Raw genomic sequence first — 17,846 nt, forward strand, 5'->3', positions numbered from 1 at the left:
ATAAGGATTCTCCAAGATTACTGCACCTTTGAGTAGATTGACTCAGAAAACAGCTAAGTTTGAGTGGAGTAGTCATTGTGAGGAAGCATTTCAGAAGCTGAAGACTTGCTTGATGACTACATCGATTCTTATTATTCCTTGAGATACTAAAGGATTTCAGATTTTTAGTGATGCATCACTGAAGGGCTTGGATTTTGTCTTGATGCAATATGAGAGAGTTGTTGCCTATGCCTCTAGGCAATTGAAAAACCATGACAGGAATAATCCAACCCATGATTTGGAACTAGCTGTTGTAGTTTTTGCTTTGAAGATATGGAAGCACTATCTACATGGTGTACATTGTGAAGTATTTACTAATCACCAGAATCTGAAAATATATTTTCACTCAGAAAGAGCTGAATTTAAGGCAAAGAAGATGGATGGAATTTCTTAATGATTATGATTTAGATATTCAGTATCATCTTGGAAGAGCAAATGTTGTTGCTGATACGTTAAGCAGAAAAATGTCGGTGAAGTTGAATGGTTTACTAACTCAGCAGTAGAAGCTAATTGAAGAAATGGAATGATTGGAGTTGTCTGTAGTACTTCCTACAACTGAAAATGTAGGATGCTTAGGTCAGTTGATAGTGCAATCTAATTTTAAGAGTAAGATCGCTAAAACTTTATTGAAGGATCCAAATTTTGTTAAGATCATTCAGTTAGTAAAGGTAGATCATGAAGAGGATTTCATTATTGATGAAGACAATCTTCTTTAGTATAAGGGCAAAGTTTGTGCGCCTAATGTTGGCGACTTGAGAAAGGATATTCTTTATGAAGCTCATCATTCTACTTATACCATTCATCCTGCTAGTAATAAAATGTATCAAGACCTTAAGGGTTTATTTTGGTGGCCTGGGATGAAGAGGAGTGTAGATGATTTCATTGCTAAGTGTACCACTTGTCAGTTAGTAAAAGCTGAGCATCAAAAGCCAGGTGGATTACTTCAAGCATTATCGATTCCATAGTGGAAATGGGATGACATTGCTATGGATTTTGTGTCAGGTTTACCCAGATCTCGACAGGGTCATGATGCTATTTGGGTTATCATTGACAGGCTTACAAAGTTTGCTCACTTTTTGCCTATCCGATTGACTCACTCAGTTGAGAAGTTAGCAATGCTATATGCTTGATTTTAGTGGAGACTGAAAATCTCATATTCATTTGATAGAGTTTGCCTACAATAATAACTTCCAAGCCAGTATAGGAATGGCTCCATATGAAGCACTTTATGGAAGAAAATGTAGAACACCTTTATGTTGGGCAGAGGCAGGTGAAAGGAAGGTGATTGGATCAGATTTGATTGATGATGCTACTAGCAAGATTAGAATAATCGGGGATAGGTTGCTAGTAGTTTAAAATAGGCAGAAGAAATATTATGATACTAAGCACCGTTATGTGGAATTAAATGTATGAGATTTTGTCTTCATAAAAATCAAGCCTATGAAGGGTGTACTCCGTTTTGGCAAAATTGACAAACTTAGTCCCCACTACATTAGTCCTTTGGAGATTGTGGAAAGGATTGAGAAGGTGGCCTACAAATTGGTTTTACCAACTACATATGATGTACACAATGTGTTTCATATTTCTTCCCTGAGAAAGTTTATGGGGCTGTTTGGTTGCATGCATTAAGAGTGTAAAGTAAAACAATTGCATGTATTTACTAAATTTAATTGTTTGGATAATTTTGAGCGGAACAAAAGGAAACCTGCCGAAGTATTAGTAGTGTATTAAGGGGCTTGCTTCGCATGAATTAGAAACCCGCTCAATATGAGCGGGTTATAAATTCACTGGATGAGAAATCCAAAGCATTATCGGTCTTTCGGCGCCACCGCTTCCTCTGCCCGTCTGCCGTTCCTTCTCTCCGGGAAGCAATGCGCCGCATGCAGCGAGAGTCGGTGGAGGTGAGCTCGAGGGTTGCCAAATGGTCGCTGGACTCTGGTGTCACAGCCTTACGGTCCGCCAGATCCAGTGCCTTCGTGGAGCGCTGCCGAAATCGGCAAAGCTCGTCGTAGCCAAAAATACCATGCTTGGAAAATCGACCGAGGACACGTCCTGGGAATAAATCCGTTCCTGTGCACGCGGCATGAACGCATGGCTTTTTGTTCGCTCCGACGATGAAGTCGCCTCCGCCCTTAAGGCCTGCCGCGACTTCCAGCGCCAATGGAAGCTCGATCTCAACGATTTCACCGGCTGACATGCGTCAATTTTTTACATACGCCCTCAAGGCCTGCCGCGACTTCCAGCGCCAATGGAAGCTCGATCTCAAGATGCAGAGCCAAACAAATATTTCCCTAAGAAACGAACCGAAGAGAGAGAAAGAGAGGAAGTGAAGAAAGTTGGATAGTAGAGACAGAGACCTGCTGCCATGACAATTAGAACTTTGGAGGAGGATAATCCAGTCTGCATCGCCATCGGAACTTGGTCGGAGCCTCGGCGGAGGATGGGAAAGAAGATAGAGAACAGCTATGAAAAGAAGAATTTTACAGGGATGTTTGAACTTTAAATTAAATATATTACTTATGAAATTTGAAATAAAAAATTGTTATATATATAGGGTAATCCGAATTATGGTTTGAATCTTTCAAATATATTTCGAGGTCTTTGATTTGGAGTCATTTGGGTTCGGATTGAGCTGAATTTGGTGTCGTTAGGTTCATATTTTCAAGACGTTCAGTTCGACTATAAGTTTACTGAAATTAGAGTTCAAATGGTCTCTAATTTAATTTTTGAAGTTTCCAACTTGATTTTGCCTTAAGATTAAAAAATAAAAATTTACAATTTTTGAAGTTTCCAAATTATGGTTGAAAGAAATTTTATCTTAATTCGATTTAGGTTTAAATAAATTAAATTATATAAAAATATATTATAACACAATATAAAAATAATTATTATAAATATATTGCTTTTATAAATATACTTATTTTATTGTTAAAATAAATTATTACAAAAAAAATACTTTTACTTTACTTTGGATATACCTAACCAAACAAGGAAAACAATTCTCATGCTTTTATTTTGCATGCAACCAAACAGGCTCAAAATATTTAGAATGCATTACATTGACTTTACATTGCATTTATTTTACACTTACACCAAGGTACATCATCTTGCAAATGTCTAGTGAGAACATCCATGACTAAAGCAAATAGATATGGGCTTAAGGCTGATCCTTGATGTAACCCAACCGAAATAGGGAAATACTTGGTCAAACCACCTTGTGTTTGAACACAAGTAATAGCTCCTGCATACATATCTTTAATGATTTGAATATAAGCATTATTGACTCATTTCTTTTCAAGAACTCTCCAAAGCACTTCTCTTGGAACTTTATCATATGCTTTTTCTAAATCAATAAATATCATAAGTAGATCATCCTTATTTTCTCCATATTTCTGCATCAAACCTCTTAATAAATGTATGGCTTCCATAGTCAACCTACCCGGCATGAATCCAAATTGATTTTGAGAAACATTAGTATCACGCCGCAACCTATGCTCCATAACTTGCTCCCATAGTTTTAAAGTTTGACACATTAACTTAATACCTCTATAATTCGTGCAATCCTGCGTATTACCTTTATTCTTAAAAATAAGAATTAATACACTCCTCCACTCATCTGGCATCTTTTTAGTCTTCAAAATAGTATTAAAAAGTTTAGTAAGCAAAGAAATTCCTTCATCTCCTAAGCATTTCCACACCTCTATTGGAATATCATCAGGTCCAACAGCTTTTCCACCCTTCATTTTATTTAAAGCCTCTCTAACTTCAGTTTTACTAATACGCCGATAAAAACATAAATCTTTACTTTCATTTAAGGTGCTAAGGTCACTATAGTCAATCTTATTTTCACAATCTTCATTAAAAAGTTTAGCAAAATATCTCATCCACCTTTGTTGAATATCATTTTCTAAGAAAGATATTCCTAAAAGTCATGGGACGGCTCTAATTAAGAGAGATTGAAATTTTGATTAAAAAAACATTTTTTTTTCTAATTTCTACATTATTTTAATCCAAAAATAATTAGTTTTAAGAATGATATAGGTTAGGAAAAATGTTTTCAATTCTAATTGGAATAGATTATGAATAATTTTAGGTTCCAAAATTTTGTATTTTAATTAAATACAAAAATTCATGTTAAAAAGATAATGGCTTAGGTAAAACAAATAGAAAGGGGAATTTAGAGAATGAGCGATTAATGAGAAATTTAAATTAAGACGATTGGCATGTATAATTATTGTTCGTAATTGTATTCTTTAGGTTGAACCTAAGACGAGATCGCTTCAAGGAATTGTGCGAAGAAGTTTAGCGAAGAGAGCCTAAGATAAGTGACATTACATTCAAGAGTACATGTTTTCTTTTTCTTAGGTCTCATTTTATTATGTTCATGTTGGCATGTTAGATAGAAAGCTTTTATATAAAAGTTACATAATACTTTGCAAGTTTTAATGTGTAATCAAATGCTTGTAAGCCACGTTATACTTGGTATTTTAGATAGAAAATTTGTACATAAAAATTCACTTAGTACTTTGCATGCTAAATAGATAACTCTTCCTATGTTAAAATTCGTTCACTTACTTTCTTAAAACAAATGCTTATATGTTACTTTGTACCTGACATGTTAGATAGAAAACTCTCCATATGTTAAAAAGTTCAATTTCATGCTCAATCAAATGCATCGTTTTCATGCTTAATCAAATGCATTATATGTACGATTGATATTGTCATTTTATGTTATGATATTAAAATACAAAGTTTGTGCATGTTAAGGTGGAGTACCAATATTGTGTCTTGGCACAATAAGGCTCTTTGGAGCAAATATGGCCCTTTGAGGCAATATAAAAAGAAAGAAAAATGATATGGCCATCAAATATGTGTACCTAATCAGTACAATTTCGGTACTCCGGTACAGGTGTATATGATACAAATAAGAAATGATAAGCATGTGATATAATAGGCCTCATGTTAAGCATGTGATACAATAGACATCATGTTAAACATAGTACATGGCATTTGACATACACTAAGCATATGACATTAAGACATAGAGGTATATGTTATCAACTTGCATATTGTTTTTCCTCTACATTGAACATCAACTTTAGATGTAACTGTCTTTTGTTGAGCGTTAGCTCACTCCCTCGTTTTGGAATATTTTTCAAGAGACCCCGCTGCTAGAAATGGCTGACTGCACAATATGAGGCTCGCCTTGAGGCCCGCTTTTGCGCAATTCCAGTAAAAAACGCCTCGAAGCTTACGCCTCGAGTTTTTTTATGAGGCTTGCGCCTTAACTTGGTTGAGGCCCGCCTCACCTCACTGGCATGAGGCTTACGCCTCACGCTATATATATTAAAACTTACATAAATTTTGAAGTAAATGCCTGACATTGGACTCTGTAGGAGAGGAGGAAGGGGAGAGAGCAGTTCATCATAATGATGATTCAAATGAAGAACTCCTTAGTGATGACAGTACTGATGACTTATGAGTTCTTATGTGATATGTCACTGCTATTTATTTTTGGAAATTGGAATTATATGTTAATGAAAAGAATACTGAGATTTGGGAAAAATAGAATTTTGAGTTTAACTATATTTCATGTTGTCTTATTATTGAGATATTTTGATTTCACTTCATATCTTATGCTTTTTTATGTTTTATATTATTCACTCATTAGTATATAAAAAATTTATCATTTTATGTTTACGCAATCTTTTGATTTTGAGGCTTACGCCTCAAAACGCCTTGAGGCTTACGCCTCGCCTCACGAATGAAAAACGCCTCAATACCCGAATACGTAATTTTAAACATTGGCTGACCGACCTTGGTACACTTACAGTCGTAGAGGAATGGATGACAGGTTCATCTTATGTTTCTTTTAGTGGTAGTTTAAATGATTTTGGGTGGTTGGCATGAAAGAGATATTATAGCCACCATTGTATATTTGAAACTTTTTATGCAATGATATGAAATGCTTAGTTTATATTGAAAAATTGTTTAGAGGCGTTTTTAGTTATCTTTTGAAGTATTTTAGATATTTCAATGCATATTTTAAGAAAATTTCATGTTCTGAACGCCCGAAATCCGTTCCCGCCTCGTCTATACGAGCTCACCGGATCGGATCGTGACAAAGGTCATTAATTTTGTAACTCAATAAAAATTTTTACATCCTTCTGCCCATTGACAACTTTGATTACACCGTCATGGTTGACCCCAAATCAAGTCTAAATTTCTAGGATTTTATTAAATTCAATCAGAAATGTAATTACCACTGAAGAAGCCATTTGATCTCTCTTCAGCAACATTTATGTAACTCTCACTACCAAAAACAAGCTCAAATAACTTTTCATCATGCTTAAAAGGTTTAAAGATAGAAGTACTTTTTCAATCAAATTCAACTTTAGATATAGTAATAATGCATACATAAAACTTTAAAAAAAATTAATCAAGACATTTTAAAAATTACTAATCACATCATTCAATTCATCTAAATTATCTCCCACATTATCCTCAATATCTTCCTCTTTAACATTAATATGCAAATTTCAACTAATACATTCGCTCATAAAGTGATACAATTGATGACAATTAAAACAAGCTTTATCAAAAAATTTGGAGCTAGGTAATGTAGTAACAAACTTTTCTTTAGTTTTTTTTTTTTTTTCAGTAGCGTTACTCCTAGCTAAAATGCCTGCAGCAAATTGACTTCGAGTACTTTGGCAAGAAAAACGTACTATATGATGCAACTCTTTTAGGTACATGAAATTTTTTTGGTTGTACTAAATCTAATGCGAGTTGAAAAGCCTCCTCAAGTGAGTGAATATTATATGGTGCAATTTCTCTTCTAAAGTTTGGTCTCAAATTATAACTAAACCTAGAAAGTGTTATTTTTAAATTTTCTTTTATTCTGAAACGCAAAAAACAATTCCTTAAGTTTATTCATTATTTGATTGCAGACTTGCAGTTGTTCCTTGTTTCAATGTGTTAAATTCAACACACAACCCATCAAAATAGGAAGAAGGAAAGTATTTCTACTTTAATACAGTTTCACTTTGGCACAAATTTTAGCGGTAGTTCTAGTCCTAATCTTATGTTTTGACTAGCCAAACTCTTACAAACAATTTAGTTTGCCCAGTTAATTTAGTTTCATAAATATTTATTGTCACTCCCCAAATAACATCTATACAACAACAAAATCAAGCATTTATTCAACCGTGGGGTCAGCTGGATGAATCTTTTTTTTCCATTGTGTCATGTTAAGAATCAAATTCTCATTTAAATCTAATAAAGAAATGTCATTTATAATATTTTCTAACCAAATATTTTTAGGTCTATCTCTACCTTTCTTAACATAACCCAAACCTAATACATCTACTCTCCTAACTGGATCATTAGAAGGATGTCGTTTTATGTCACCAAATCATCTAAGGCAACTCGCTCTAATCTTATCTTCCATTGGAGCTACTCCAACCTTTTCACGTAAATGCTCAATTCACATCCTATCTCTAAGAGTAAATCTACTCATCCAATTGAGCATCCTCATCTCTACAACACTTCTTTTAATGGCCAACATTCTTCACCATAAAGCATTGCATGTTTCACCATCATCTTATAGAATTTTCTCTTAAGTTAGAGGGGAACTTTTCTATCACACAACAAAACCCAATGCATTCCTCCACTTTAACCATCCAACTTGAATTCTACAAATAATATCACTATCTATTTCACCATCACCCTAAACAATAGATCACAGATATCTTGATCGCCCAAACAAAATCAGCCCACTGGATCTATTACTACTAAAATTACAATCCATATATTTTGTTTTAGATCTACTCAAACGAAAACCATTAGACTATAATGTTGTCCTCCATAATTCCAGTATACCTTCGACTCCCTCTCTAGGCCTTATCAACAAGAAGAATATCATCAGCAAAAAGCATACACAAGGGTACAACCCCGTGCAAATGTCTAGTGAGAACATCCATGACTAAAGAAAAAAATATGGGCTTAAGGCTGATCTTTGATGTAATCCAATTGAAATAGGAAAATACTTGGTCAAACAATCTTGTGTTTGAACACAAGTAATAGCTCCTGCATATATATTCTTAATGACTTGAAAATAAGCATTATAAACCTCTCTCATTTCTAGAACTCTCCATAGCACTTCTCTAGGAGCTTTATCATATGCTTTCTCTAAATCAATAAAAAATCATATGTAGATCCTCCTTATTCTCCCCATACTTCTCCATCAAACCTCTCAATAAATGTATAGCATCCATAGTAAACCCATCCAGCATGAATCCAAATTGATTTTGAGAAACATTAGTATCACGTCATAACCTATGCTCCATAACTTTCTCCCATAGTTTCTCCCATAGTTTTGAAATATGACACATTAACTTAATTCAACTATAAATCGCACAATCTTGTGCATCACCTTTATTCTTAAAAATCCTACAGTTCGATCTGAACAAACTTGCCGACTTATGGAACTAAATTGTCCCTTCTGAATTAGGTTTGTCCGAACAAATTTTTTGTTTGTTCAGACTGTAGAGTGTTTGTTCGGACTATACAATGTGCATCGTATAATATGATTTTCATAAAGATGGCAACTCAGAGCATTGGATCAGCCTATTCAAAAAGAGGTCAACCAGACATGCTCTTTTTTTGTTTGAACTGTGAGATTGAAATCATACAGTATGAAATCAACTCTGTTTCATCCACTTGATTTCAAGTTCCAAAATAGGTAATTCATGATATAAAGTCGTACTATATGAAGTAGTTCATCCAATAGGAATAGTTCAAATTTTAAATTTACCTATTTTTTAAAATTTCAGGATTTTAACGATATGAATTTGAATAGCAGATTGTTTACTACGATCTAAATCATACTATACGATTAACAATGCAAATTTTAAATTCAACTTTTTTTATTAACTAATGCCACTTTAGTTTTAGAATTTATAAAATTATCATTGATATCATATTAAACGTACAGTATAATTATGACAAAAATCAAATGCAGTGGTTAAATCTATTTGACCTTATACTTTCCTTGTGTATGTGTGTGATTGTTCAAAGCACTTCATGCCTAACATACAAAAGACTAAAGAAAAAATAAAAATAAAATTTATACGTTGACACACACTTTATTTCTTGGGATTCATGATGCAGACGAATTTTCTTCATGCTTGATTCTTTAGGCTTTAGCAAGTCCTTTATCAAGAATTCATCATATAATATCAAAAATTTTCAAAATGTAAGCATAATTTTTAAAACATCAAAATTATTTTCAAGGAAATCTATTTGTAATTTCAAGCATTTTGATATATATATATATATATATATATATATGTATGTATGTATGTATGTGTTACAATTGCGTTTGTATTATATTTGCATATTTCATTGAGCTTTAGTTCCTTAGTAGTGGTGGTACTGGGAAGGAGTCAGTGGGATATTAGGCAAGAGGTTAATTGTACTTTTATGTACATACATTTTGGGTGTATATAGAGGATAGAGTAGAAACTATACAGACAAACTTTTGTGTATATAAATATTATTTGAAGGTTTAGTAAGCTTTGTATTTTATTTGATGAGTTTTAAATATGCTTTCAAGCAATTTTTGGATTGCAACAAACAATAGACAATATTTCCAAGCGATTTTCAGGTAATTTTATTTACTATTTTAATGTATTATGTACTCATTCATTTCAAATTCAGTTTGCTTAGTACTTACTACACTCATGTAAATCTCAGTTGAGTGGTGGATTCAATTTAGTGACGGCACTCTAGAATTACAGCATTATACTATAAAAGTTTTGGGATTGATGTGCTTTCATCTGGATGTGAACGCAACTGGAGCATATACAACCAAGTGCACACAAAGAGAAATCATCTGATAACCTTAAGGATGAATTCTTTAGTACACATCATATACAATAACAGACTTAAAGACATGAATTTGAAGAAGAACGTATTGAAGGATGACTAAAATCCTTTAATTTGTGAAAATATGAAATCAAATTATGAGTAGTTTATAAATGATAAGTGGTTTGTAGATGATGAAGTAGAGGTAATACCATATGAATCACAATAGGAAGATTTTAAAGTTGATTTCTTTGATTGTAAGAGAAATAGAGCATCTACATCCACCACAATCCAAGCACCAAAAGAACAAACTAAAAAGGTATATAAAAAATTTATTTTGTTAAAGCATATTTACTTTAAAATATTATTCATCTTTATATTGATGAAAAACATTTAAGAAAGAGGAAAATAACTACTAGAAAGGAAGAAAAAGTAGATTATCAAGCATTGGACTCCACAAGTAATGAAGTAGGGGAGAGCAATTCATTATGACGATGATTCAAATAAAGACCCCTCAGTGATGACAGTGTAGACGACTTCTACGTTGTTATGCCATTAATATTTCTTTTTTTAATTGTCGATGAGAAAGATAGTGAGAAATATATGATTAGGAGTTGAACAATATTTTATATTGTTTGGTTATTGTGATGTTTGGATTTAAATTAAATTTAGTGCAGTTTATTACTTTACACCTTATGTCTTATGCGTTTTTCTGCTTCATATATATGACAATTTATTTCTCATCTTTTGATCTATTGTTTGGTTATTATAAAAAAAAAAAACATTTTGACTATACACAATTTTTACATTTTGAGGCTTACGCCTCAAAATACTTTGAGACTTACGTCTCGCCCTACAAACAAAAAACGCCTCAATACCCAATTGTGCAATTTTAAACCTTGGTAATTAGTATAACTAATAATATATATAATCATTAAAAATCCTAGTGCAAACCAAGCTCATGAAGTTCAACATTATGGATAAATTTTGTATATTTAATAACCAAAATCGAAAAATTTTGATATTATTGGACTGAATTAGCCACATACAAATAATCAAAGGATTATTTTAAACTTTTTCCCACATATCTCAAAGGGGTCATCTTTATAGCACAACAAAAACGAAATTCGTAACTTTTCATAACCATCCAAAATTTGGTCTAAAACTAAGCAATCTCAAATTTCTAGCCTAAATAGCAAGTATTCAGTCCGATGTTGGTGACAACGAGTAGTTCTTTAGAAAAGGAAACAAAAAGCCGAAGTGAATAACGGTAGAAAACTGTAAACGGATGTGGCTCTCAAATCTGATACAAGCTACAGTGCTATAGGACATCGAATGCAACCACTACATAAGGAGAATCATCACAGCACTTTACATGTTTTGCATGAGGCGAAACAGAAGCAATCCATGGATAGCACCATCAAGTTAAAAGTAAAGACGACACAAGGATTGGAGCAGAGTTACAAAGCAAAACTCGTGAAGGAGACAAAACAAGACAGCGAGTTAAAAAACACAATCCAAATCTGTAGCCTGAAAGAACAAAGAATCATAAGGCTAAACCAGGGAATATGACAAGCTGAATCAGAACACTTGTAGTAGGGAACGAAACCACAAAGATACACAAAACACTAGAGCTTATTTTCAATAGAAACAAAATAGGTGTGTGACATCAAGAAAAAAAATCAAACAAGAAAGCAAAAAAGTAAGTAAATTAATTAATTAATTAAAAGACAGCCAGAACACCAAAATTAGAACGCCAATGTGCACGCTGTGATGTTCCATCTTCTGATTTATGCAAGTATAAACTTTTAATTTTTCATCACCATGCATGCTACAAATTTGATATTATATTATACTAGGGCATAAGCTATTTACCCAAAATGTTTAAATTGAAATAAAACGGAGCTTCAAAATTCATATTTACACCCAATTATTTTAATGCGTCGTACTTCAAAAATATCCATCATACTTCAACTTAATTTATAAGAGAAAATTATTTCCAATAAGTGCCTAATTTTGCTCAGCCAAGCATATTGGTGCTTTGGGAATTGAGTATTCAAATCACCTTGAGAGCATCGAATACTTTTGATAACACTAGATGCTGTGCATAATGTTGAAAATTCAATTCAACTCAATTAATTGTATAAATAATTTTACCAAACCAAATTGTCATAAAGCACCCCAAACGCAGGGAAGGGCATAACTTAGATATCATTAAGAAAACCTTTGCGATAGAAGGCAATTAATATTGTTCCACAACATACGAATTAAGAGCAAAACAAGTTCTGCACAAAAAAAATAAAGAGAGATAATTCACAACATGAAGAACGAAAGTCTGGAATGACTATAAATTATAGCAACAATTACCATGTTGCCTATCAAATCTAAAACTTTAAGGTTGAAAATTAACGAAAACGTGCTAGATGAAAAAAATAACGGACCTTCATAGCAGCAGCTATGCATCTTTCGCTAGTAGGGCTCGAAGTTTTACCAGAATATTCCTTCCATGATCCAGCATTGCATCTGGAAAAATCAGGAGTAACTGGCGAATGCAATAAGCCATAAGCAATTGCGGAAATCTGACCCCAGAATCCAGTCATTATGCTTGGATAGTTGTGTGATATGGCTTTCAAGGCCTACAAGCACAAAAGAATATTAAATTGATTATCAATGGATTTGTATAAAAGTCAAGTACAGTCATCATGATAAATACATATATGATAATATGTAACTTATATCACAGCTTAAAAACTGAGGAACTTGCAGTATGAATTATCACAAACACCAAAACTTTGATCAAAAATTTTTAACAATATAAACATAAAAGAACCAATACATGTGATGATAGATGATACGCATATCAAAATGCAATGAAAACAATTCATTCCTAGCATTGTAAGTTCACTAACGAAATATCGAAATTCCCGCATTGCTTTCCAACCATTCAGATATCCTAGTAAATGAAGAACCTTCATTAAAAAACAAAGCTGCAAATTTAGAATCATAACTAACTAGAAAATATGCAGTGCTATAAAAGAAAAAAAGCAACACGCCAAATTCTAGCAACTTCTACACCAAAATAGTGAAATAAGATCAGTTCCTGATGAATATTATTTTGACATCCATATGAGCATTGGCAAATGCTTTCAAATGCAAGAAACTTACAGAAATATTAAAAAAGTGAGAATAACGTTTAATTAAACTAAGCAGTACTATAACCTGGAGGGACTCAAATGTAATAGCTGGATGTATTCCCAGTTCAGCAAGCTCAATCAGAAGAAACGGTGCACTCATTCCATGTTGAGATACGGCACCTGGATTAAGTTAAACAATGTGGAGTTAAAGTTCGAAACAGCATAGAAAATCAGAATAATGGACTTTTCCTCATGCCAGGGTGATCCATTATTATTTGAACTGAGATATTATCAAAATTGTGGTATCATTAGAAAATCGATGCAATGTATCCCTGGTTTTTTTTTTTTAGTGTCGCTAGCTTTAAATATTAAATTGAGATATTGAATAGTTAACCGTTATTCTAGCCTTCTTTTTTCTGGTGATTGTTTTAGCCAACAAGATGAATTCTATATAGCACCAACCAGAATAAAAGAATCATATGATATGCTACAACCTGAAATGTCTGTGAGCTAAACAAATAAAGCTTGCTATCAAGAAAATAAAGTGCCCAAGATGCCAGTGGCCAAGAAGTGGGGAAAACATGGGTGAGAAATCCTCTTGAAAAGAAGATGGAACAGAAAAAAAAAAAGTCAATGAACAAGAAGTTGGCACCAGCCACCAACATTAGAAACCAGCCTCAAAATGAAAAATATCTTGAACAAGGAAATTCCAAAGAGAATAAAAAACAAGGACAAATTGCAACAGCTTTCTCCTTGCTGTTTCAACCGTCCAAACAGCAAATCAAACATAAACAGGTATTACCCCAACTGAGGCTTATTCTAAGCTTCGTTGATAAAAAAGATATATTCTCATATGCTCTCATTGCAAATTAAAAAAAAAAACAAATAAGTTGATAGAAGATTCAAGAGCATCAGCCATATTATAATAGACAAAAAAGGTCATTCAGAATTGGAGCACATGCCAAGAAAATTATAAGTTACAGATTGCAGATAGGTCACAATCAAAAGTGATCGAAGGAAAATTCTAGGAAATATTAAAGAGGAAGACCAAACCTACAAAATAATTAGAAGGATAGCTGCTAAAAATTAGGAACCATATTTAGAAGAATATAGACAGGCAAACAACACTAAAGGAGTTGTAAAGTACTTTCTACAAATCGTGAACCAATGATGGATATTGTATGGATGCAAACAGCTTGCAAAAAGTTAATCAAACTCTTGGAATTTTAGAAATCTACTGTTGTCCATGTCAAAATCAAGCATAGCACTGCCCCCAATCCCAACATGGAAATTCTCATAGAAATAAGGATTTAAAAGCTCCTTACTGCAGGTTTTTTTAAGTGTTTGTCTTCAGCACTTTTCAACATAGTATAGGTCTTATCTCCTTTAATATTCCTATTATTGACCTCAACAATTATCTCAAATTTGATTCGATTGAATACAAAAAAAAAACCACCAGAGGATGGATGCAATATCAAACAAAATTGCTACAAAATGACTCGGCCTGAATTAAAATTATCTGATCATCGCTTGTATTGTGAAATATACCACGTTAATGCATCTAGGTTATTAAATATAGTTTGGATAGACGCCCACAGTGCTTAGGTCACACAAAGTTTACCCATGCATTAGGATACAACGGCAAAGAAGATCTAAGAGCAAAGGTCAACTTATATATATATAATTAAAATTAAACTAATAAATAAAAGAGAAAATTAAAATTAAAATTAAATATACTTATTTATATATAAATAAGTATATTGACGCTTTTGCGTGCCTATTCTAAGTTGACTTGAAATTGTAAGTTCGTCGGTAAAAGGTTGATCATGACTATGTCATAACTTGTTTATGTGTTACTGAAATTGGGCTATTAGAATGGTTTTCTACTGGGGAGAGATGTGGATTGAGAGTAGAGATAGGTTTTTAGCATAGTGTAAGCAATGGGCTGGACTGGGAGAAGAAACAAGGGTAAAGGAACCTTGTTAGCATTCCATTTGATCCCAAATGGCAACCAGGACTTGGACAGAGAGAAGTTATCATGAAGAATCTTCATGAGAGAAAATCAGTGTGAGGAAGTAAACAGAGTCGAAATGGAGGGCAGGAGAGATTTTTGTCTTCCAGGGAATGAACAACATACCAGGTATATTTTTTTAACAAGACAATAGGTCATGACTTTGGAGAGGGGGTGTTGAAACCCCATAATGTTCCAAGAAGCTAAACGGGGCAGGCGTCTTTGGATTTATTTTTGGAATTGGACGCCTTTTGGCGGCCTATACCTATTCAGTTGACTTGGGATCTGTAGTCTCGGTAAAAGGTGATCGACTATTGCCATACTTTTTGTTACCTGAAGAATTCGGCTATTTAGAGATGGTCACTGCGGAGAATTTGTTAGAGTAGAGGATAAGGTTTTGAGGATAGGTGTAGTGCGCAGTGGGCTGAGGACTGTGAGGAAGCAAGGGTGGTTAACCAGAGGTTAAGAGTTTGAAGGTGGTGATAGTGGGTTGTAATTGACGGGTAAGAGAGGAAGACGGGCACATGTCTGAGGATCGCAAGGGACAAATTTGTTATTTGTAGGGAGGAGGGGGTGCACCAGACGTGGCAGTGTAGGATGTGGAAAGGAGGGCAGTATCGGGAAACAGTTATCGCCAGAGGGGGGTTGAGATGGTATACAGGTGTTTGAGAGTGGGTGCTTGTATTATAGAACCTAGGCTATAGGTTGGGAATGGAAAGCGGGGAGGTTGTTGAGACCTTTCGTAGTTTACGACTAGTGCTGCGCCCTCTCGGTGGGTAAATAAATTTGGTTGGGGGAGTAGGAGTTTTTTTAGCAGATTCGGTGGGAGCAATGGTAGAAGAGCAATACAGAAATAAGAGCTGCTTCGCCAGTTCATTAGAGCGACGATAAGAGGAGAGATTTTTCCACCACAAAAATGTAAATTTCATCAAGTAAGGAGCATAGCACATCACCTGAACACTAAACACGTGCAAACGTGAGCCTGGTTTGGCCACAGTGAGGGCGCACAACTGCTAAGGGCCAACCACCAACCACAGCGTAGAACCTTGGGGATGTAAAACAAAAAATGGCTTTGTTATGAAAGTGGACAATCTCCAAGTGTCTCCTCACAAAAGCTGAAAATGTTCACTTCAGGAAAATCTGGAAAATTTTCAGGAATTTCTAGTGGAGAGCGGTGAGAGAATTATTAGTTAATGCTAAGGAGAGGTGGGGAGATTTTTGGAGGAAATTGCTGTGAATAACAGGAACAGTTACGGAAGTGACATTTGTTTCCCAGCATACAATCCTTCCATGAAAAGCTGCAATATTCAGATTTTGCCCACAAAAATCTGAGAGAAATTCAAACAGGTTAATAAGAAGTGGAAGGATGGAATTCAATCTTGATCCGTGACTGTCGAATAGAAAATAGAATAGGTAAATCTAGTGGCAGACCTTGGAGAACTCCAGCCAGTAGGGGGAGACGGGAAAGGTGTTGAAGGGCACTGCGGGAATCCAAGGGGAAAAGAAGGGAAAATTAAATTTAAGTGTTACCGGAAGAAAGCCACGTAATTGGGCTGATTGTTTCGGCCAACAGCTGCTTTGGATGGATTAAATCACTCCAATTTGAATTGAAATTAGCAAAATTCAGGGAGTGATAGGGAGTCATTAAGACAAGAATAATGGGAATGCAAGAAGGGTGGGCGGGCAAGAGAGGAGGGGGAAACAGTTGTGTTCACAATTCAATGGATTTGGACCAAAGCAATGAATTGTAATTAATGTTTAAAAGCTTGAGAATATTAATCTCAGGTTCAGTTACAGAAAACTGTTTTGCATTGAATTTAAAATTCAAATCAAAGAAAGTAGGGCATTTTCGGTTTGGGAGCAATAGGGGAAAAAAGGGTTCGCGCAAGCAGAAATTATCAGCTTTGAAAAGTATGGAAAACCATTTCATCTGATTATGTATCCAATAACTGATTGCGGAAAATTCAGCCAAAGAAATAGAGGTAATTTGAATTATTCCCAAAGTAGTCTATGATGCAATTAGGAAATAAATCCTAATGAGGAATGTTAATGGAGCTTGTTGTGTGGATGAAGTTGAGGGAATTTTGGTGGAGTTGGGCGTGACGACGATGAATGAAAGACGATGACAAGGGAAGGTGAGAATACAAAAGCAAAAACCACGAACCCGGCCGTCTCCAAGGTTGTGGGTGATTCGTTTGCCCTTCTCCAAGAGACTTCACTCACGAGCCCGGACCCATCCTGCGGCTGGTGACAAACTTCGATTTCTCTCATAGAAATCTCACTCTCGCTCTCCACAAGAAGAATAGAAAAAGTGTGGAAACAATTTTTCATATAATCACCATCCTCTTACAAGAATAAAGCCATATATATAGGCCAAAAACATAGAAAATAAAAATTACAAAATTGCCCCTCGGGCGTTCAAACAACTCGAATAAAAATTAACCTGGAGGTGGTTAAAAACAGGAAATAACATAAAATAGAAACGTTAAATTCAGAAAATAATTAATTAAATGACAGCTTAAATCAGAGCCGTCGATTGTACGACGCGCTCCTGTGTAGATGCGCCAGATTTCGTCCGATTCCGCATCATTTGGAGGTGAAAATCCGGCGGCCACAAACGGAGATGGGAAGGGAAGAAAGATGAAATAACGAGAAGAGTAAAAAGAAAGAACAAACAAAAAAACAAGTGAGACAAAATATTAAAGATTAGCAACCACAGGAGCCGGCAACAACATTCCTGCGGCTGACGGACTACGTGCCCTTCTCCAAGGAGACTTCACGCCACGAGCCCGGAC

General features: G+C 34.5%; 1 protein-coding gene across 1 annotated transcript in view; it reads right to left on the bottom strand.

Annotated features, from left to right (window-relative positions):
* The window catches only part of LOC110097045 (HEAT repeat-containing protein 6), a gene marked incomplete in the record, with an annotated part of 130,981 nt that overhangs the window by 61,498 nt on the left and 51,637 nt on the right, over nucleotides 1–17,846 (bottom strand). The window contains 2 exon segments of the mRNA XM_028695434.1: nucleotides 12,348–12,542; nucleotides 13,126–13,220. Of these exon segments, the coding sequence (XP_028551267.1) occupies nucleotides 12,348–12,542; nucleotides 13,126–13,220 (290 nt within the window).

This window comes from Dendrobium catenatum, unplaced genomic scaffold (genome assembly GCF_001605985.2).
Source record: "Dendrobium catenatum unplaced genomic scaffold, ASM160598v2 fragScaff_scaffold_71, whole genome shotgun sequence".
Classification (NCBI taxonomy): domain Eukaryota; kingdom Viridiplantae; phylum Streptophyta; class Magnoliopsida; order Asparagales; family Orchidaceae; genus Dendrobium; species Dendrobium catenatum.